This window comes from Aristolochia californica, unplaced genomic scaffold, assembly GCF_029961685.1.
Source record: "Aristolochia californica isolate CCGP_79_NKW_82.1479 unplaced genomic scaffold, dmAriCali1.0.hap1 SCAF_11, whole genome shotgun sequence".
Lineage (NCBI taxonomy): Eukaryota > Viridiplantae > Streptophyta > Magnoliopsida > Piperales > Aristolochiaceae > Aristolochia > Aristolochia californica.
In genome coordinates, this window is record NW_027181782.1 from 14,489,511 (window position 1) to 14,511,860 (window position 22,350).

The following is a 22,350-nucleotide window of genomic DNA, read 5'->3' on the forward strand; positions in this document are numbered from 1 at the left end:
CCCGATCCACCAATCGGACCAGAAAAGAGTATTTTCACCACTTCCAATATAGCATTTAACGGCGGCTTTGAAGCAAGGTAAGAGTTTGGCAATTTTCTTCCAAACAGGGGATAACTTGTAAAATCTTCCCCCCTCCGTCCACCAACCTCTCTCTTTTCCTGATTTACTTGCAACCATTCGGCGCCACAGTAGATTGGGTTGCATGTTGTACTTCCAAACCCACTTTAGTAGCAGAGACTTGTTGGTGGTAGCAACGTCACGAATCCCGAGGCCCCCCATTACAATTGGTTTACAAACATCAACCCATTTTACAAGATTAACCTTTTTTTCCCCATTTGGCCCATCCCATAAAAATCTTCTTTTCAAAAATTCAATTCTATCCCGAATAGAAGCTGGACAATTGTACAAAGATAAGAAATAGGAAGGTATTCCATGAAGGCATGATTTAATTAGAACCAGTTTACCAGCTTTGGATAAAAATTTTCCTTTCCAAGAAGCCAGACGCTTCTCAAGCCTCTCAACAAATATACATAAAAAGGTACAGCGGCGTTGTGACAACCGAGAGCAACGCTTGGCTCAACTGAGGCAGAGGCGTTTGTGAGGGCTTAGCCCTCACCCAGTAGTTTCCTGCCTTATATACCTTTCTGTAATAACATCTTAAAATAAAGTAGTAAATATGAACAAAAACGAAAAATACTCAACACACAATAAAAGCAGTAAGTATTAAGGTAAGAAGAACGATGTCTAATATTATGAAAAGTATAAGCAAGAAAGCAATCGTAAGAGAAAGAAAAGATAGTTGTAAAAACTTCCAGAAGATAGTTCCAAAACGCTTTTGTCTTTTTTAATGTTCTGTCAGACAGAACACTTAGCCTCCCTTCCTCCCTCCCTCCCGCGGGGTACTACTTTAATCGGCTTTAATCTGGAGTATTTAGAGGTGATTTATTTGGGGTTCTTCTAATTAGATGTCTTCTAGGTATAAATATTTGCCTAGGAGTCTTTACAAATCTTCTGTATGAATATAAAGATAAGGTAAAACAGATAAAACTAAAGATAACTAAATTACAAAAGACTATTGTTAAAGCTATAATGATAAAAATCATGTATCTAAGGTTCTATCTATGATTCAGGCCAAAATATTAAGGAATAAAAATATATCAGAGGCTAAAATATTATCTACTTGTTCTGGGAGAAATATAAAATATCCAAATAATTCTAATGCTATTATTACCAAGAACAATATGTAGCTATAAGTTCCTATGATATTGCACAATAATCTCTTGAGGTATTATATAATAATCCTAAGTATAAGTAATATATAGGTAATATTCGCAAAACAAATCTCAAAAACTGTTTTATTATCTTATTAATTAACAAAATATACATAAAAAGGTACAGCAGCGTTGTGACAACCAAGAGCAACGCTTGGCTCAACTGAGGCAAAGGCATTTGTCAGGGATTAGCCCTCACCCAGTAGTTTCCAGCCTTATATACCTTTCTGAAATAACGTCTTAAAATAAAGTAGTAAATATGAACAAAAACGAAAATACTCAACACACAATAAAAGCAATAAGTATTAAGGTAACAAGAACGATGCGTAATATTATGAAAAGTATAAGCATGAAAGCAATCTGAAGAGAAGGAAAAGATAGTTGTAAAAACTTCCAGAAGGTAGTTCCTAAAAGACTTCTGTCTTTTAAAGTTTTGTCAGAACACTTAGCCAGAAGGTAGTTCCTAAAACGCTTCTGTCTTTTAATGTTCTGTCAAAACACTTAGCCTCCCTCCCTCCCTCCTTGTAGATACCAATTCGGAGGGGTACTACTATAATCTGCTTTAATCTGGAGTATTTTGAGGTGAATTATTTGGGGTTCTTCTAATTACTTGTCTTCTAGGTATAAATATTGGCCTAGGAGTCTCTAAAAATCTTCTGTATGAATATAAAGATAAGGTAAAACAGACAAAACTAAAGATAACTAAATTACAAAAGACTATTGTTAAAGCTATAAAGATAAAAATCATGTATCTAAGGTATTATCTATGATTCTGGCTAAAATATTAAGGAATAAGAATATATCAGAGGCTAAAAGATTATCTACTTGTTCTGGGAGAAATATAAAATATCCAAATAATTCTAATGCTATTATTACCAAGAACAATATGTAGCTATAAGTTCCTATGATATTGCACAATAATCTCTTGAGGTATTATATAATAATCCTAAGTATAAGTAATATATAGGTAATATTCGCAATACAAATCTCAAAAACTGTTTTATTATCTTATTAATTAACAAAATATACATAAAAAGGTACAGCGACGTTGTGACAACCGAGAGCAACGCTTGGCTCAACTGAGGCAGAGGCATTTGTTAGTTTCCAGCCTTATATACCTTTCTGTAATAACGTCTGAATATAAAGTATTAAATATGAACAAAAACGAAAATACTCAACACACAATAAAAGCAGTAAGTATTAAGGTAACAAGAACGATGCCTAATATTATGAATAGTATAAGCATGAAAGCAATCGTAAGAGAAAGAAAAGATAGTTGTAAAAACTTGCAGAAGGTAGTTCCTAAAACGCTTTTGTCTTTTAATGTTCTGTCAGAACACTTAGCCAGAAGGTAGTTCCTAAAACGCTTTTGTCTTTAATGTTCTGTCAAAACACTTAGCCTCCCTCCCTCCCATCCTATAGATACCAATTCGGAGGGGTACTACTATAATCTGCTTTAATTTGGAGTATTTAGAGGTGAATTATTTGGGGTTCTTCTAATTACTTGTCTTCTAGGTATAAATATTTGCCTAGGAGTCTCTACAAATCTTCTGTATGAATATAAAAATAAGGTAAATCAGACAAAACTAAAGATAACTAAATTACAAAAGACTATTGTTAAAGCTACAAAGATAAAAATCATGTATCTAAGGTACTATCTATGATTCTGGCTAAAATATTAAGGAATAAGAATATATCAGAGGCTAAAAGATTATCTACTTGTTATGGGAGAAATATAAAATATCCAAATAATTCTAATGCTATTATTACCAAGAACAATATGTTGCTATAAGTTCCTATGATATTGCACAATAATCTCTTAAGGTATTATATAATAATCCTAAGTATAAGTAATATATAGGTAATATTCGCAAAACAAATCTCAAAAACTGTTTTATTATCTTATTAATTAACCAAATATACATAAAAAGGTACAGCGGTGTTGTGACAACCGAGAGCAACGCTTGGCTCAACTGAGGCAGAGGCGTTTGTCAGGGCTTAGCCCTCACCCAGTAGTTTCCAGCCTTATATACCTTTCTGTAATGACGTCTTAAAATAAAGTAGTAAATATGAACAAAAACGAAAATACTCAACACACAATAAAAGCAGTAAGTATTAAGGTAACAAGAACAATGCCTAATATTATGAAAAGTATAAGCATGAAAGCAATCGTAAGAGAAGGAAAAGATAGTTGTAAAAACTTCCAGAAGGAAGTTCCAAAAACACTTCTATCTTTTAATGTTCTGTCAGACAGAACACTTAGCCAACACTTGCCCTAAAAGACAGAACATTAATTATAAAGATAGTTGTAAAAAGGACATTGCAAACAAGGAGTAAAGAGAACCATTGTTATGAAGAATAAAATTAAGACCTAAAATAAAGTCTACTTTGAGTTTGAGATCTCTAACCCATGTTAAAGGTCAAGGATAAGATCCAGAAAAAGTTGAACAGTTGGTAAAGAACTGGATTTTGCCTTCATCAAAATAGGTTGTATATGGGTTATAGGTACCTTCTACCTATTGGTTAAACACTTATTTATTGGTTTTCTTAAGGAACTGAGGAGGAACTAATCTTCTATGGATAATACATTTGGTACAGCCGGAATCTACTAAAGCATCTAACACGAGGGATTGTTTGTTCGGGAAAATAATCTTTGCTCTAACAAGGATACTGGAAAAAAATTTATCTTGGTTACATACGTAGGAAGTTTCTGGTTCTTCTAATCCTACAGTGATACCATCATAAGAATCTTTTTCTATTGTATCTAATCTATGTTTGAGAAGAGTTATTCCTGCCTCACAGTTTTCTATTTTTCTGGCCATAATTTCCAATTTAGTATTGTATACCTCTTTCTAAGACAATCCCTCGCATATGAAACAATGGACCTTCTTTTTCTGTTTGTCCCCTCGTTTCTTCTCTTCCGGCCTAGCCTTGGCGTCCTTTGCCCATGACTTCTTCTCCCCTTTCTCCTTCTTCTTAAAATTCGTTATACCATTGTTATTTTTCTTAGGCACTTTGTTAGCCAAATAATTCTTTCTCTCATATTCGGTTAACTTTTCAGCAGTAGATAAAGCTGAAGCTAATGTCTTTACTTCTCGTGGGCTGAGCAAGAATTGAGAAGACGGGAAGTAAAGACATTAGCTTCAGTTTTATCTACTGCTAAAAAGTTAACCGAATATGAGAGAAAGAATGATTCGGCTAACAAAGTGTCTAAGGAAAATAACAATGGTAAAACGAATTTTAAGAAAAAGGAGCAAATCAAGGATTTGAATGGAGGATCAAATCAAGGAGATTTGATAAGGGAGGATCTCTGCTCTCATTGGACGGAAGCATGAGAGAAGGGAGGGGTTGAAGCCTGTAAATACCAAGGCATTCAACCCTTGTAGATTCTTTCAGCATAGACGAGAGGGAGAGTTTTTGTAGAGTGCTGGCCTTCCACCTTGGACGGCCACTCCTTGTAATCTTCTCTAATATTAATACAAGGTTACTTTCTCTTCCTATTCCATTGTCTTTCTATCTTTTCATTGCTCGTGTTTCATTTGAGAGGAAGGAGTTTGCAACGTTGATCTAAGGGGTGAGAGGTTGTACTACCATTGACGAATTGAAGGTAGGCCATCACGGGAGTTGGAGTTCCACTAGCCTAAGTGAGTTTAGGCTCATCTGACCTCGTGACAAACTGGGTGGGGGGCCTTGTACCTACCTCGGCGGAGTCTCGAAATGACAGTGGAAGCGGATGCAGGCCACAAAAGCCAAACAACTCCTAAAGGCCCGTCTTTGCCGTGAGTGCCAGATTTACGAAATGAGGCAGAGGGCAGAACTTAGAGCCGCAGTTTCTAAGCTTGAGCGAGCCCCAACTCTCTTTTCCATCAAAGCCGACGAGCAATTGAAGGTTTTGGCTAACAGGTCTCAATTTTCTGGAGGCAACGATCTGTGGTCGGAGCGGGATGAGACTCAGCTTTTTCATAACCAGGACTGGCTCCCTTCCGCGAGGTTTTTCCCTAAAGGGGCTGTGCACAATGTCAAACCGTATGGTATTATTGACAGTGTTGGGCGCACCAGTTATTCAAAAATGACGGACGTTGAGGAAGATTTACCCAAGAAGAGGAATGGGACTAAAAGATCGATTCTCTTGTTTGGATGCCCATGAAAAATAAGAGAGAAAAAAAAGAAAAATGTGGTTTCTCTTGTTTGGATGCACAAGGAAAATGGAAAAGAAAAGAAAAGAGAGCATGCATATTACCAACCACTAGTAATATGCATGCTCAGATTTTTACGGAAGTTTCGTATTTCAGTCCTTCCTCAACCTATTTCCGCCATGTTCCATCTTCAGCGCTATCAATCTCTTCATCGCACAACCGCATTTAGACATTGCTGACCTGGGCGTTGCAGACGAAAGTCACAGAATATATGTCAGCCACAGGTAAGCTCATTTCTCCCATTTGATCTCCTTCATCCTTATTCTCTCCATGCAATGTAGTACAGAATTTATGCAATACAAATTATTTTGAGATCCTTTATGAGTTATAGATCTAGTCATATTTTGTTTCTTAATAACTCTGATATGCAAGATTATCTCTATTTGTTTTCCATACTTTTAGGATTCTTTGAACTTAATATTAAATATGTATTTTATGGAAAGTTTTAAATGTAGGTTAAAGTTCAAACCCGACTCGAGCTTGAGCTCAAATTTGGTTAAAATTCTTGGGCTTGAGCTCGATTCCAATTTTAGTCTCAAAGCTAAGCTTGAGCTCGAACTCAAGTTCAAAGTATTCAAATCAAGCAAAGCTCGAACATATACAGGTTCGAGTTTGGCTAGGCTCAAGATAGTGGGAAATGTATATGAAAGTCACATTTTGTATATAGGTCATGTTTTTATACTAGTCCCATTGGCATAATATTATGCAGTGTTTATAAACAATTTTATGCAAAATTTATAGACAATTTTATGCAGAGTTTATGTACAAAGGTCATGCCCAATTTTAAGTAAAATTTATGCATAATTTTATGCACAGTTTATTTGACTTGTATTTTATGCAAAGTTTTAAATGTAGGTTGGAGCTTGAACCCTGCTCAAGCTCAATTCCAATTTTAAGCTTAAGGCTGGGCTCGGCTCTAGCTTGAGTTCGAAGTATTTAAATCAAGCCCAACTTGAACATATGCAGATTCAAACTCGGCTCGACTCGACTCGATGCCACCCCTAGGCACTGCACGTATAGGCTGGGCACATACGGACTAGTGCCTGAACACCAAGGCATGGAGGCAAGTCAGATTAGTGGCAGCCAACTTTTTTTTTAATGATGATAAACTTATTTCAAAGAAAGGGAAGATACATCAAGGGAGACCTCCCCTAACAATAAGATATTAAAGGGGGGACCTAGGCACACAAATCAGCAACCGAAATGGCTGATCTAAGTATATGAGACAAAGTACAAGAAATGGTGGATACAATATCCAAAATATCAAAAAAAATCTGCCAGTGATGCCACGGGGGAAGGATGAGGTGGAGCACCATCCGATGACGACCTTGGAGTCTCCCTCCATGATAAGGAGACCACTAAAGCGATCCTTAAAAATACACAAGCCGTGAAGGAGACCAGAGAGCTCAGCAATGGTCGAGTCAGCAATTCCGAGAGGGCCACAGTAAGAGAGTATGGCAGTGCCGCCCCGGATCAAAAATCACCCCACCAAAATCATCCAAACCCGGGTTCCCAAAGGCGCTACCATCAAAATTCAGCTTATAATGGTTCCTAAACGGTTTCTAGTCACGTGGGTCATGGGGTGTTAGCTGGGGCAGTTGTACATGAGGAGGCATGCGCCAAGAAGCACATGACCATTCGAAGGGGCATGTGGCCAGCAATTTCCCCAACTACATATAGGGGGGCTGGATGAGTGTTAATCAATCAGACATTGACAAAGAGACTCAAAGGAGCACTCGAATATCTTGTATGTAGACAGATTTGTGTATATGAGAAAAGGTTTATCGTGTGCCAACTATTTGTATGCAAGGGAGGCTGACTAGTGTGGGTTATCCCGAGGACGCAACTAGGCCGACACAGGTAAAAGTAAATTCAACTTTCCACTGCATAACTGAACCCATGCAACACCTATGCTCTAACATTACAAGCATGATCTTTTCACAGTATGGCACCCCATGAATGAATGAGCAGGCCAAATCATCTCACCAAAATCGATTTAAAAAAAAATGATCCCTATTAAAAAAATATTTTCTGAGTAATTAAGAGTGAATTTTACTCTTCAATGCAGATGAACAGTTAATGTCATTCTACATCATTTCAAAAAAAATGTCATTCTTCAATCATTCAAAAAAAGTGATTCCACGTTCATTCACAACAAAAAAAAAAGTATGATTTCTCAAAATGATGGATATAAGCAAATCAACTTACATGTCCTGAGGAAGTGTAGAGTCATCAGTATTAGAGTACAGAAACAGTGAGCCGCCACTCTCGATGCTAAGGAATTTTAATGAAGCTAAGTCTGTATATTCATTGGTAACAGCAAATATGTCCACACAAACCCCCGATTGAACAGCAACAGCTGCCTGTGCAAAGTCATCATGGGTTATTTTTCCAAAGGTCTGTAGATTCTACAAAACTCAACCATTTCAGCACTTGGTTGTATATAGAGGCATAAGGCATAAGGCAATTTACCAGTTCTTTGTAGAAGGGTGTCTGCTCAGGAAGCAGTGCACAGTCTGCATCCTCTCCTTTACTGGCATATTGCTCACCATAACGCCTTGTATCTAATTGACTGGCTCCATAATCAGGAGGACCAGACAAAAATGTAAAAACCCTAGCTGCAATCAATTTTTGACCCACATAAATATCTAATAAACAAATGCTGATAATCACTAATGCAGTCGATTTTGGAGCCACATAACCAATAAACGAATGTTTATAAATACTAATACAATTAGTACAGTCAATTTTAAGAAAACAAAATTCAGAAAGGTAAATTGAGACAAGATATTCTTCCAGGCCCCTATTGTCGCCCTTGAGAGGAAACACTTCACCCAAGGAAAAGAACATGTTATTACCTGGTAAGAGGAAGTATCCAAAAAAATTGTGACCAGTGCTTTTCCAGGAAACTGATAATCAACCATTGAAAAACCAATTCTTTCAATTGGCAACATTTAGCTCATTTCCAGCCATTATGGTTTCACAAGACATAATTAATAGAATTAACATATACTTTTCATAGTGAGGGATAAAGACAATCCTAGATTCAAAGCAGAAATCTTCAAAAATACGAATAGAAAAACAAGGAATGACTCTCCAGATTTATCCCTCACAATAAGTTGCATGCATATGACTAATGAACATCAATGGGAAAAGAACAATGAAAACACTCAACTTTTTTAAAGAGAGAGCATCCAGCAATAAGGGGTACAGGCCATTTTTTCAATAATGAAAAAGATTTTATTAGAAAAAAGTTAATGATAGATTTTAGTTGAAAGAATAAGTCTACCCATAAGGAAAACAGAACCAGATATATCTTGTGCATGGAAAAGAGGAAGTCATCAAACATGGATGACACACTTTGGTGGCAGTAACTGCAAGAATGTTTGATGATCTAAATCTGGTGCCACTAGATGTCAATAAGTTGAAAGATTAACCGAAATTTCCTCATAGCACTGCTCCATCCTCAATGGGAATCAGAAGCCTTTTCTCATCCGAGGATGGAGGCTTTGCAATTCAAGACCACTTCCTAAGAAACAAAATGTCATTCTGTAAATCCATTTACAGGTTATATGCATTTACTTGATTTTCAACAAACATCACTAAATAGTTAGAACAAAGATGACTATAAAAGAAACATATGTTAATTTATTTTGGTCCATGATAATGTAAAAGAAGCACAGGGAAGTAAGAATTGGACTTTACCATACCCAGTGCAAATGTATTTCCGTATTCTGATCCAAGGTAGTTAATTAGAGCCTCCATTGCAGCTCCAAAACCTCTGCCACCTAATAATATACCATCAAGTCCTTGTCCAGCAGCTATAGTTCTTTCCCATGAAGTTGTAGGTTTCAGTGTTTCCAAGGCTGCAGCTATTCGGTCTTTGGAAGTATCTACCTGTTGGAGAATGAACCAAACCTTCGCTAAAATCCATTTTCCAATTGATTGTAGTGTTGGTAGAGATTCTTTTTTTTTAACAATTTGAAGTCAAGGGTATGTTGACATTGTCCATCATAAACATACAGGAGCCAAGAAAGAAAACAATGGCATGGCATCTTCAAGCTCAAAGGGCAATGAAGCATCTGTATCTGGGGGGAATAAAGACATTTTTGACAACTGGTATGGGTCCTTGCACATCGTATAAGCCTATCTTATGACTGAATGTAACAAGCCCAAACAGAGAACCCGGCCCAAGTGCTGCAAATGTAAAAGGTAATTGGTATTAAAACATTATCATAACAAGAATAATAATTACCAATGCAACCACAAATGTGTGAAAAGCTGAGGGTGATCTTCTAAAATATTGATCACCTTATGAAGGCCAATACTGAGATAAACAATTGCCCACCTTCTAAAGCAGCCAGTAGCGCACTTTTGATCAACTCCAAAAACTCCTCAGATGCTGCATTTATGTTCAGAAGTACAACAAAAAACTAGGAAGAGCACAAGTCCAAGCCCATTGTTCAAGCTCGCAGTAGGAATTGAAATACGCCCAGCAATTATCGCAGCGAGGAACAAGGTTACCGTTGGACCCGGAAACAGGGGGGTTACCAAGCTCGTCAACTGGAGAAAATGGGGAAACGGTGACTCCCCAAGGAAGGCCGGAGGCTTCCTGTGCATCGGGATCGGTCGGGAAACGAGATACTGTCGCCCTAATCGCAGCGAGGAACAAGGTTACCGTTGGACCCGGAAACAGGGGGGTTACCAAGCTCGTCAACTGGAGAAAATGGGGAAACGGTGACTCCCCAAGGAAGGCAGGAGGCTTCCTGTGCATCGGGATCGGTCGGGAAACGAGATACTGTCGCCCTAATCGCAGCTAGGAACAAGGTTACCGTTGGACCCGGAAACAGGGGGGTTACCAAGCTCGTCAACTGGAGAAAATGGGGAAACGGTGACTCCCCAAGGAAGGCCGGAGGCTTCCTGTGCATCGGGATCGGTCGGGAAACGAGATACTGTCGCCCTAACCGCCATCGACGAGAAGACAGCAGCAGAGTTGCAGAGTCGCGAGGTCGATAAAAACCCAAATAATGAGGGAGAAAAAAAACACACAGACTTCGTACCCTGCTTGCCTCGATTCGTATAAACCAGCGATATTATAAACGCCGTTTGAGCTAGTCCGGCCAAAGAAAAAACGGGTTAATTCAGAGGCGAAAGCATGGGTCGGGTTTTGAGAACCCGAACCCCAACTCAGAAACCCGAACGGTTTAGAAATCAAACATTATCCATTGTCTCATTCCCAAATCAACCTAGTAATTCTCCAATTAAAATATTTTTTAAATATAAAAATAGTTAAAGAATACAATGCATAAAATTATTATACAATGTCAAAATATAAATAATAAAAAATAAAAAAATAGATAAGTTTTATATATATGTTATTTTAATTTTAAAAAAATATCAATAAGGTATTTCCATCAAGTTTAGGCCAAATTTGGGAAAACCCAAGCCTACCTCCAACTTCGGTTTCTTTCCCTCCATCCCTTCTCCTCCCAACGGAGTGAATTTAAGTTTTTTTTTTTTTTGCCCACTCCTAACTTTGATTATGTGTTGGACCTCGTGTCCCAAACTTGACCTGAACTTAGGGTTTTCTCCATCTATCCCTTCTCCACCCAACGGAGTGAATTTAAGTTTTTTTTTTTTCGCACACTCCTAGTTTTGATTATGTGTTGGACCTGAGTCTTTGATGAGGACAATGTAACCTCAAGTTTGTGGAGGTCATGAGAAACATGATTGAAAAATAACAAGGTATACCCTAGCTAGCACATATTTTACTTATGTTATGGAGATTACATGTAACGAGTCATAAAAAATTTAAGGGTGTGTATATGCCGATAAAACATTATAAGAAAAATAAATAGAGGAATTTTTTTTTTAATTTTTTTCTAATATTTGCACTATTTAATGAATAGAAAAAGTTTTCTTTTTGATCTTCTTGTCTTTTAAAAAAATAACTATGTTTCTTATTGTTTAATCTGATATCATGGGAAAAGTAAGCCAAGAAGATTTTTGTTGATTGCTCATTTTCTATATTTAATTTCTTATTTTGTTCCAATTGTAAACACTACAGCCACATAATTATTATTTTATTTTATTTTCAATGGCATCACAAATGCAAGAAAATTTTCTAAGAGAATTTGTCAATAAAAACATCATCCAATGAGAAAATTAGTAAAAGAAAAAATAATTTTCTCACCGTTTGATTTTCCTAAGTCGACACAAATGATCGTTAAGCGTTGATGTTAATGTCTTATGCAACTATCAAAACTAACTAAATCATCTCTTACAACAGCTGAATTGCCATCAATTGTGCATTAAATAGGAAATTGAAGTGAAGAAAAGTATTGATGTTGTTAGATACATACCCTTTATTACACACTCTAGTGGTCTATGGTATGAGTTGGAGCGAGAAAATAGAAGATTTAAGTTGTTGAGTCAATACCCCAAAGGAAAAATTGAAAGAAAACTATTATGAAGATGGCAAGTAAAGTGGAAGACCTTAAAGATCGTAAAAGTCAAATTTTATATAAAGTTATAAAACGTAGTTCATATGGATTAAACCATGGAATTTAATAATAATTCAAGTCCATCCAAGAAAAAAAATGTATTATTGATCCATTCAGTGTTTTTCATGGGTTACCCTAGATTTGAGAAAGGGTATATAGATGTTATGACCCTCAAAGTAGAACTTGGTATGTTTCGATATATGTTTCCTTCTTTTAAGATAATCCTTAACTACCGGCCCAACATGTTCAAATATCATTCTCATGGGGAAATACTTATTGTCCTACCAATGAATGCATTGGAAGATACAGATAATGGCAGAGTTGAGAATTGTGATGCGCCTCTTCAAGGCTCCCTGTAGTCATTTCTTCCGAAGGAGAGTCCTCCTCTTCCTTATTTCCTAATTTGCATTTGCTTGTTGTTATTAGGAAGGGAGTTAGACAATGTACTTGATTTCCCATCTCAAAGTTTTTGTCATCATTTGATTGATTCTCTTCTTGCTATAAGGTTTGTTTTGTCTACTCTTGATGTTTCATGTGTTCCCATTAGTTGTGTCGAAGCTTTTTAGAGTCCTCATTGAAAATCTAGAATTGAAGAGGAAAGTGTTGCTCTTGTGTCTTAGAGTACTTGGTATCTCTTTATATTCCTCCCCTAAATGCCAAAAATGTAGATTGCATATGGGTCTTTACCATTCAAGTCAAAGCTCAATTGGTAACTAAATCACATACAAACTTACGGCATTGACTATCGTGTGAGATTTTTCCTAGTTGCTAAATTAAATTCAAACCAATTTGATATCTATGGTTGTGAAAAAGGGATGCTCACTTCAACAATTGGATGACATTTTTTATACAGTGATCTCAATGCAAAAGTCTATATAGAACAACCACCTAGTTTTGTTGCTTAGGGAGAGTTAAGTAAAGCATGCAAATTGCATAAAGCCATTTATGGGTTGAAACAAACCCTTCGATCATAGTTTGAGCAATTCAATCGTGTTGTTCTAGGGTTTCAATTTCATAGAAGTAACTATGATCAATCTATATTTATTTTGGAAAGAGTAACAAGTTGTGTGATATTGATAGTACTTTATGTAGATGATAAAATTTTGTCTGGAGATGACAAAGGTGGACTTGTTAAGATTAATGCCTATCTTCAAAAGCATTTTCAAATTAAAGACTTTGGGATTCTTAAATACTTTTTTTGGAAATAGATGTGGCAAGAAACAAATCATGTATTATTTTGTCTCAAAGGAAATCTATAATTTATCTTCTAAGTGAAATTGAATTATTGGGAGCTAAACTAGTTGATACACCACTAGAACCTAATCATGATTTATTTTATGCTAGTTCTCCTCCTTTAAAAGATCTAACTTCTTATATATGCTTAGTTGGAAAGCTCATATATGTTATTGGTGATGAGGCCGATATATTGTATGTTGTGGGACTAGTTAGTAGGTTTATGGGAAAACATAGAAAAGTTCATGCAAAGGCTGTTCAATGAATACTTTAGCATCTAAAAGGAGGACTAGGGAGAAAATATTTTGTAAGTATTAGCATCAGATAAAAGTGATGGACTACTATGCTAGAGACTATGTTAGATAAAAGGTGACATGAAGTCAAGCACTGGTTATTGTACCTTTGTTGGGAACATTTGGAGCATTGAAAAGTAAATGAACAAGAAGTAATAGCAAGATCAAGTACAGAGGCTGAATGCAAATCTATGGCACCTATCACTTGTGAAATGATCCAGATACAATCTCTTTTGTCAAAATTTGGTGTGGAGGTAAATTTGATTGATAGTTATCAAGTGATGATCAGACCTTTATCTTTATAGCCAATAATTTGTTTTTTATGAACCAACGAAGTTCATCAAATTATATGGTCATTTCACCAAAGATTAAGTGTACTAAGTGGAAGAATCATAACCCCTCATATGAGAATTGAACATCAATTGACAAATATATTTACTAAGGCATTGCATGGAGCATAGTGTGATACCTCGTGCTCCAAACTGGTATTATTTGATGCATATTTCTTAGCTTGAGGAGGAGTGTTAAAAGTTAATTAAAATATGTACGAGTGTAGTTTATTGAGAACCTTGGGGGTAATTTTGCAATCATGTAATCACTCTCATACTTAAGTAAATGCAATGCATGAGTGAGGTGTAGTCGAATTTTTCAAGTTTGCCCTCTTTAAATGTTTCTCTTTTCTTTCTTCTTCTTCCTTCGTCTTCTACTACTTTACTTCTTTCTTTTTCCTTATCTTCATCTCTCTTACTTCATTTTTTTTATGTTCTTAATTAACAAAAGATCATAACTTTATTTTGTCAGCTGAATTTTTCCAAATATAATGTCCATTAACAAGCCATGCCTCAATTAGCCCAGTGTCAGCAAAATTAACAGCAGAAAACCAATTAAAAAAAATCTTTCCAAGAATAGAGCCTTTTAAGTTAGTACCACATGAGATTCACCTCCTTGGGACCCTCAGGTGCCTCGAACAGCCCCTCCTACCCACATTAGAAAGTCCAATCTCTTGCAATGATTGGGTTCTCCTCACTGACATTTTAACTTGCATGAATTTAAAACAAATATAGTCAGGAAAAAGAGAGAGAGAGAGAGAGAGAGAGAGAGAGAGAGAGAGAGAGAGAGAGAGAGAGAGAGAGAGAGAGAGAGAGAGAGAGAGAGAGAGAGAGAGAGAGAGAGAGAGAGAAAATGTCTCCTTCTCCAAACCCCAAAAGCTCAAAATTTGATAAAAATGTCCTACTATTTGGCTTTCATATCTACTGGTTGAACTCCAAAAACACATTTAAATAAGGCCCCGAGTTTGTTCACACTTCAAATTGAGTAAGGGCATCCTGAGAGCACATGCTAACATTCCTTACTCCCATCAGGGCTTTTAAAATAAAATTCAGGAGAATCCCATTGAAGAAACTCCAGAATAGCTATTGTTTCTAAAAGCTTAGAAACCCTCAAAATTCTCACAGAGAGTAAAAAAACTCTCCAGCTTTAACTTACCTCGTTCTCATTATATGCTTTGCTTGAGATTCTTCTTATACTGTCCTTGAGCTCCATGCGTTTCAGATATCAAGAAATCCTGTCTTCCTTGACCATTCTTGTTTTGGCTTTTTATCTCGACTTGATACAGATGCCAATCTCTACAATGTGAATAACCCACGTTAGAAAACAACATCTCTGTCCTTTGTCGTCCTCCTTGACTTGGATCTTCATGGAAAGAACTATAAACCCTCCTTTTTTTCATCAGACAGATCATTTGGGTCTCCCAGTAATTTTGTTGGGACCACTCTCTCTCTGAACAGCTGTTTGATAGTGGAAGACAGTCTCACATGTGAATTTTGTTGAGCAGCCACTCAAAAGAAGGAAAATGTAATCTCCATGGAAATGGAATCAAGACCCCTTTTTTTCTCTTTCTTGTAATGGTGAAATGCCAACGGAGGTGTCTATGTACCTACTGCAGCAGAGCAAGGAACGATGCTGTTTCAGGCATCCATTGTAAGAACTGGTCAAGAATGGAATAGTAGCAATAACTCTACTGCCTACAAATGGAGGTAGAGGGGAACTGAAAATAGCTGGAAACAACCCCACCGTGAAAGCAGAATCGTCGACATGGACATGGCATGCCAGAACCGAACCCCTCACGGGAGTCGGAGCTAGCAATGCATCTGGGTTTGTTGATCAGTATATGCTGCTTCTGCATGTGTTTGTTATATTGACTACGTCAATTCCCATGGTTTACCATATCCATGCAGACATAGATGTACCCACTGAGAGCTCAAATATGGATTTACTGAACTTAAAACAACTGAAGATGGAGTGTCTAATTCGTTCTAAGTGCAGCTGAAACGAAGAACTGTGAGAAGACATGGACATGCCCTTTGGCGCACACATGGCCAGGCATGCAAGCACTGGTTGGCGATGGTGGCTGATATCGACAAGAAGATGTCAGTCTGGGCCCAGGACTCAGTCGCAGATGATATCGAAGATGACGATGATGATGGGAATGATGATCTGAGGATCAAAGCATGGAAATCGAAACTAGGGTTTTTGTGTTTGGTGGGGGGTGGGGGAGGGACTGAGTAGTCTATTATGAACCTGGAACAAAAGGGATCCTACATAGAGATGGCCAACAGTTCCTTTTTCTATCTGGTGCAGATTCTCATTGTGAGACTCCTAACTTTGGGGTTGGGATTTTAATAGATGTGAAATTTAGAAAAAAAACTGAGTTGGAGATAAAAGGCCACAATATGTTATATGCTCTCACATGCTTTGTATATATTAGGCATAGTTTGTAAGGTTGGCAAGGAACAAATTTAGAAGGGTGGTGAATAAGTTTGTTAACTTTTGCTTTTAATTTTAAATGGTTTTGCTTAATTCCTATGTATGTATTTGTTTCTTCAATTAATCCAATGTGTAAAACTAAATATATAGTTTAAAACCAATTTCACAGTTTACATTTATGCATAGTGATCAACGGCAACGGCGCCAAAAACTTGATGTAGAATTTAGTTACATCGGCTTTAATACCTCGCAAGCGTACGAATCGTTCATGTAATTTAGCGGGAACCGAGGGTCATATCCACAGGGAGGACTGAATTTTGTGTATTCTTCAGTCAACTAGCCTAACCAAATATGATGAATTAATATTAACTAAACACTAATTATATCCTAAATTATCAAGCAATCATCTGGTTAACTACTTGCACAACAGGAAACGTCAACTCTGGATTTTACGGTGATTCGTGCCTCTCTCGAGCGCCACGTAACCACGGATCCGATTTCTCAATCCTTGCGTCTAGCCCCTCTCGGGCGCATAGAGTGAAAGACAGAAATTGGATTAAAATACCAAAATCCAACCTCAATTATAATCCTACCCTAATTAGCTAATTTAATCAAATATCTGGAAAACAAATATTCAATAAACATTAATTATCAAATCAGATTCAATAAACATTCAAAACTAAGTTCAAACTATATAAAAAATTAAATTAAAAAATGACGAATTACTCCCCTTCTCCTTCCTCTCGCTCGGGCAGCAACTCGTTCTCACGGGTGCTGCAATTTCCCAAAATTGATGGCTTCGGGTAGCAAGAGTGAGTGGCCGGAGGTAGAGACGACGCCGACGACGAAGGATAGAAGCCGACGGACGGAGTTGACGTCCGGCGAAGAACGAAACAGAGCTGAAGTCCTCTAACCGGCTCTCTCGAGTCTCGGTCGGAGTCGGAATAGCTCCGGGAATGGTCGAAAATATGTAATAGACGTCGGAGGATGGTCAGAATGCGGAATTGGCACCGGAGAAGCCCTCTCGGATCACCTCCCGGCCTGGCGAGCGAAAACTAGCATTGTCGAACTCACCTCGACGGAGACTCTCTCGAGCTCTCCTCGGGTTTGTTCTCGGTTGCTGGACGGCGGTGGACGGCTGTGGACGACGGTGGCGCGGCGAAAGACAGTGGCGCGGCGAACGACGGTGGGAAACTCCTCTCGGGTCTTCCCTTGTTTCCGGTCCAAGGTCCTCTGTTTTGGTCGATGCCCCCTGTTTTCTCTTGACGCTCTCCTCTCGCCTTCGACGCTCCTCTTTTCCTTTAATACCATCTTATTTTTTTTAAAACAATTTGCCCTAGAAATCACCTCCATTTCACTAAGGGCATTTTGGTAAATATCTCCTTCTCCACCAAAATTCTCCTGAAATTCCATAATTGAATCTATAAAAAGCATTTCAGGAAGAAATAAACCTTAAAAACAATGAAATATAATTCAGGAGAGAAAAATATGCAATATCGACAGTGATTAATGCCAAATTCAATAAATACTCATTTCATTTGAAAATCGATAAATAACCACCTATAACACAATTATAAAGGTTATTCTATTATAATTAACCTAGTTCTCATGTCAGAATATGGCATCTATCAGGTGGTGAATAAGTTTGTTAACTTTTGCTTTTAATTTTAAATGGTTTTGCTTAATTCCAATGTATGTATTTGTTTCTTCAATTAATCCAATGTGTAAAACTAAATATATAGTTTAAAACCAATTTCACAGTTTACATTTATGCATAGTGATCAAGGTACAAGCCGGAGTAATCACATAGAAAGTACACATATACAATATTTTTAGGTGGTTCATAATTCTTTCACAGATTGCTAGTCCCCCTCCCAAGATGTTTTGGCACCTTGAAACTCCGTTAAGTTGGGGTTGGCCTATGATATTTACAATAAATTGTCTTTAAGGCCAATTATAATACTAGCCATGCAAGGACTTACAACAATTCACTAAGCTCACTAGCCTAACCGGCAAAAGGTTTTTCCAATAGCTAACTAGGGTGGTCTAGCCTAGACTTTTCCACAAATTTGCAACAACTCACTAGGCACATCAACTTAAACCTACAAAAAGATTTTCAACACCGCCTACCTACAAGGTCTTATGCCTCACACAACAACAAACACAACTTTCCAACTTCTATTCTCAACCACGATAATTTTTCTCAAATAATTTTGGAATTAGGACGATTTTACCTATTCAAAGTTTGACCCAATTGCAAATGATTACTTGCTTAGAATATAGTCCAATGTAAATTACATGTTAATAGATAGATTTTAACAATCTAAACACAAGCAAATAAGTACACCAACTCTAAGTACTTACCCATGTAATTAGCAATTTAAAATATCCATTAATGACAGATTTAAAAATATAATCAAGTCAATATAATCTTCAATGACTTGATTAAAAAGTGTAGTCTTCATGTAAATTCGAGATTGGTTTTAATTGCAAACTGGGTAATGCACATACAACTACTTAATGTAATGATTGAAATATCTCAAAGTATATGCATGTCAAATACTTAGATTTGATCCACATTTTAATACTTAAGAAAGGCCCTTTCAAATACCCCACTAAAACAACATACAAACATGTATTGATATTATTGATGCTCCAAAATTGATTTCAAATGGTTGTCAACCGCACAGCTATTCACAATGTTATGATTGATTCAAATATGAACTTAAAATTACTTGGCACACATTTAAAAGGCTGAAATATAAGCATTCGATAAGGATTTAAATGATCAAGTAAAAAAATACATAGGTCAATGAAAAAAATTATCGAGTTTGGCTTCCTTTCAAGCTTTAGAGGAGGTAAAAAACTCCTTGAATCATGCGGGAGGGCTTAGGAGGTTTGGTTTTCACTGTGATGAGAGAGAAAGTTTGTTCGGGGTGTGTTTGGGTTAAATAGCACGAGTTCCAACATTTAAAAAATTAGTTATTATGGCTAGAAAATGACTTTTTTTGTATTTTAGAAATAATGGGTTAACAAAGGTTAAGTCCTACCTCCTTCTCTATTTCATGTAAGTCCTACATGTGGTCTTGATTGTTTCAATATCAATTATTTATGCACAAAGTTGATTTTTTACAACATGACATTTTAAGAGGGTTGAATTGTATATTTAGATAAATAAATTTCATCTACATATGATTAGTCAATAATAAAAATTGAATCAAGCTAGGGGAGGCTGATTTCTCTATTGATACCTAAACGAGCTTAAAGATGGAAGACTCCAAAATGGTGGAATAAACTCCATCCAGCCCCAAAAGCGGCGGAACCCTAAGAGTCTTAAAAGTAATTACAAATGATTTGCTCATGATATGGCCTGGCCCGTGAGCTAAACAGACTTCCAATCCCCTTCTTCCCTTTCATTACAAGACAAAATCCAACACCCATGTCAGGATAATTGCAAGGCCGGCCACCTCACTTGCCACCAAAACCATAAACAAAACCAGACTCCTCTGTAATCTTCTACAGTCTCTTCAATCCTATATCTTCCCCTCTTCTGCAGCCTCTCCGTCCTATATCTTCTCCTCTTCTCCTTGTTTTTTTTTTCTTCTTCTTCTTCTTCGGCCGAGAGGGTGAGAACAAGAGCGAGAGGAGACTTTGATGGATTATCTGTTACCCGCCCCCTGCTCTGAGAGTTAAAATCTTCTGCAACTGAAAAGTTGAGACAACTCTGGGCTTTACTTCGCATAATTTGACTGGAGAGTGAGTTTTTGGGATGTGGGTTTTATTTTTGGTTTTCATCGGAAGAACTAAAAATCCCTAAAAGCTGAACTGTCGATTTTCTTGATCCAGTTGCAGAATTCACCCGAAATATGCAGAGCTAGCTTCTGTGATGGCTCTTTTCCCTAGGCTTTCAGTGATGGGGGACTTGTCTCTTTCTTCTTCTGCCCCACCTCTACCGTCTGCTCCCTTTTGAAATTCCTTTCTTTCTCTCTCTCTCTCTCTCTCTCTTTCTCTCTCATAGCATACTCAGTAAGTGCAAAAAGATTATCAGCAAACACAATGATCTTATCACCGCGCTGTTGTTCATGAAACCGGATAAGAAACTCACATGCCCTGAATTTATTTGGGTTCATTATATATAAAGCCTGAAAGAATAAAGACCGTTGCAAAGAAATAAATAAGACCACAATTTTATTCAAAAAATAAAATATAAGAACAGTTAAGTAGGAAAGAAGAGTAACTAATAGAAATACTCTTTGGGTGAAGCAGACTGTTAACATCCTAAAAATAAGAGCATGATGACATAAACACAGTATCAATGTATTTTTTAATAACAATCCAATTAGTTTATGACGGTGCATTTCCATGATTTCAGTGTGAAATTCCCCAGTACAAGAAATAAAACTGCAAAGATTGTACTTGTTCAATACCAAAATCATGGCATACTCATCTGAAGGGTGAACTTCTACATATGCTGACTCCTACCAAAAGAGAGATCTAAGTTGGTTGAAGTCAAAATCAAGTTACTTCAACACTATGGGCAATTCATTAACGAAGTCAGCTTCATGCAGATTAACTTAATAAACCCATCCACTTGAAAAAATAAAGTACAATTAGATAGTCTTTTTAAAATGTAAATTCACTTAAATTAGTCTAGGAACAGGACTATTAACACCTCGAAATTGTTGGAAAATTGTAATGTCACTAAAAATTGCATTGTCAATTGATATACACTTAAAGGTGTAAAATTACTATATGCTAAAAGGCACAAGCTCTCACAATGCATAACAGCTGTCAATAAGAAATATAGGACATAACATATTTCATATTTAAGGCAATCAAAATCAGAAACTGTTTTTTTACATAACCAAATTTATGAATAATCTAGAAAGGTGAAAATACAAACGAGTGCAGAGAGCATATGTAACTAACCTATTTTTTTTTAGAATTTTCTTTCTTCAAATATTCTAAAAAAAACTCTTTTGTCATTGGACACCATACTTCAGCACACTAGACATTTGCAATGAACCCTCCTTTTACAAGATCCAGCCAGTTTGATTCATATAATTTAGGGCCAATAAGGAAGTTCAAATCTGTGATACGTTCATCCTCTCTCACGAGGGCTGTGGTATGAAGTTCGAAAGTCAGTTCCTAGCAAATATGAAGAGTGAAGACAACATTCTTTAAGAAGGGCAGATCCAAAATCCATCAAATACCAATACTGACCAGTTAGCCCAAGTTTACAATGAGATTTAGTGATACTAATGACCTTTTGAAACATATGTGCAGGGACAACATGCACCTGAAAACACCGTTTGAAACCCAAATAAAAGGAAACAGTAAGAAAAATTCAATTAGAAAGCACAGGAAGCAGGTAGATAATCTCCGAAGTAAAAAATGTGTAAATCAACAGTGTGAAAGAGTTTAAATTTAGTGAAATCTTTATTTAAGAGCACCAAGATCATATATCCATGTCAGGAACTGCTTAACCTCACAAGGCTAGTGTGCAATCCACATCCAATAGTGACAACACACAATTCGCTAACCAAAATGATCAAGAAATGATGCTGCATAAATGCACTTTGTATATACAACAAACAACTTAGCTACGCTGAAGCAGTTGCTCCGAAAATCATCCACTTAAGAACCTATACTCAGCAAGAGGGTCTAGGTCATAGTTCAAAATAGTTTTCCCTCATGGTCTAACAACTAAAATTATCTAATAGGTGAGAGTTTTGGATCGTAGCCCATACTCTATTTCATATTTTATGTCGCTTTTTGCCATTGACATCAATTTTTCCTTTCTTCCATTAAACACCTACTATAAGTCCAAAGCATACACACATAACTAAAATATAGCTTTACACAAGAAATGTACCTCATCCATGAGAAGCAAACCCCATTCTCGATTTCTTATCTCCTCAATTATCTTCTCAGACTCTTCAGACCTTTTCCCGCCAAAAGCAACCATGTTATAAGTTGTACAACCACACCAGCATTACCATGAAATCTCTCATTACTATCAAAAGTGAAACGACATATCTGATCATCTCGAATAGTAGACCACAACTTGAATTGGAAGGCCCACTGG

The 22,350-nt window shown here is 36.8% G+C and overlaps 1 protein-coding gene across 1 annotated transcript in view; it reads right to left on the reverse strand.

The window, feature by feature from the left end:
• The window catches only part of LOC137944647 (protein transport protein SEC23 D-like), an 81,070-nt gene extending 70,740 nt beyond the window's left edge, over window positions 1–10,330 (reverse strand). The window contains 7 exon segments of the mRNA XM_068790353.1: window positions 7,676–7,830; window positions 7,940–8,085; window positions 9,178–9,364; window positions 9,491–9,562; window positions 9,564–9,664; window positions 9,816–9,899; window positions 9,902–10,330. Of these exon segments, the coding sequence (XP_068646454.1) occupies window positions 7,676–7,830; window positions 7,940–8,085; window positions 9,178–9,364; window positions 9,491–9,562; window positions 9,564–9,664; window positions 9,816–9,899; window positions 9,902–10,241 (1,085 nt within the window). The 5' untranslated portion in view covers window positions 10,242–10,330.
• Between the last annotated feature and the right edge of the window lie 12,020 nt (window positions 10,331–22,350).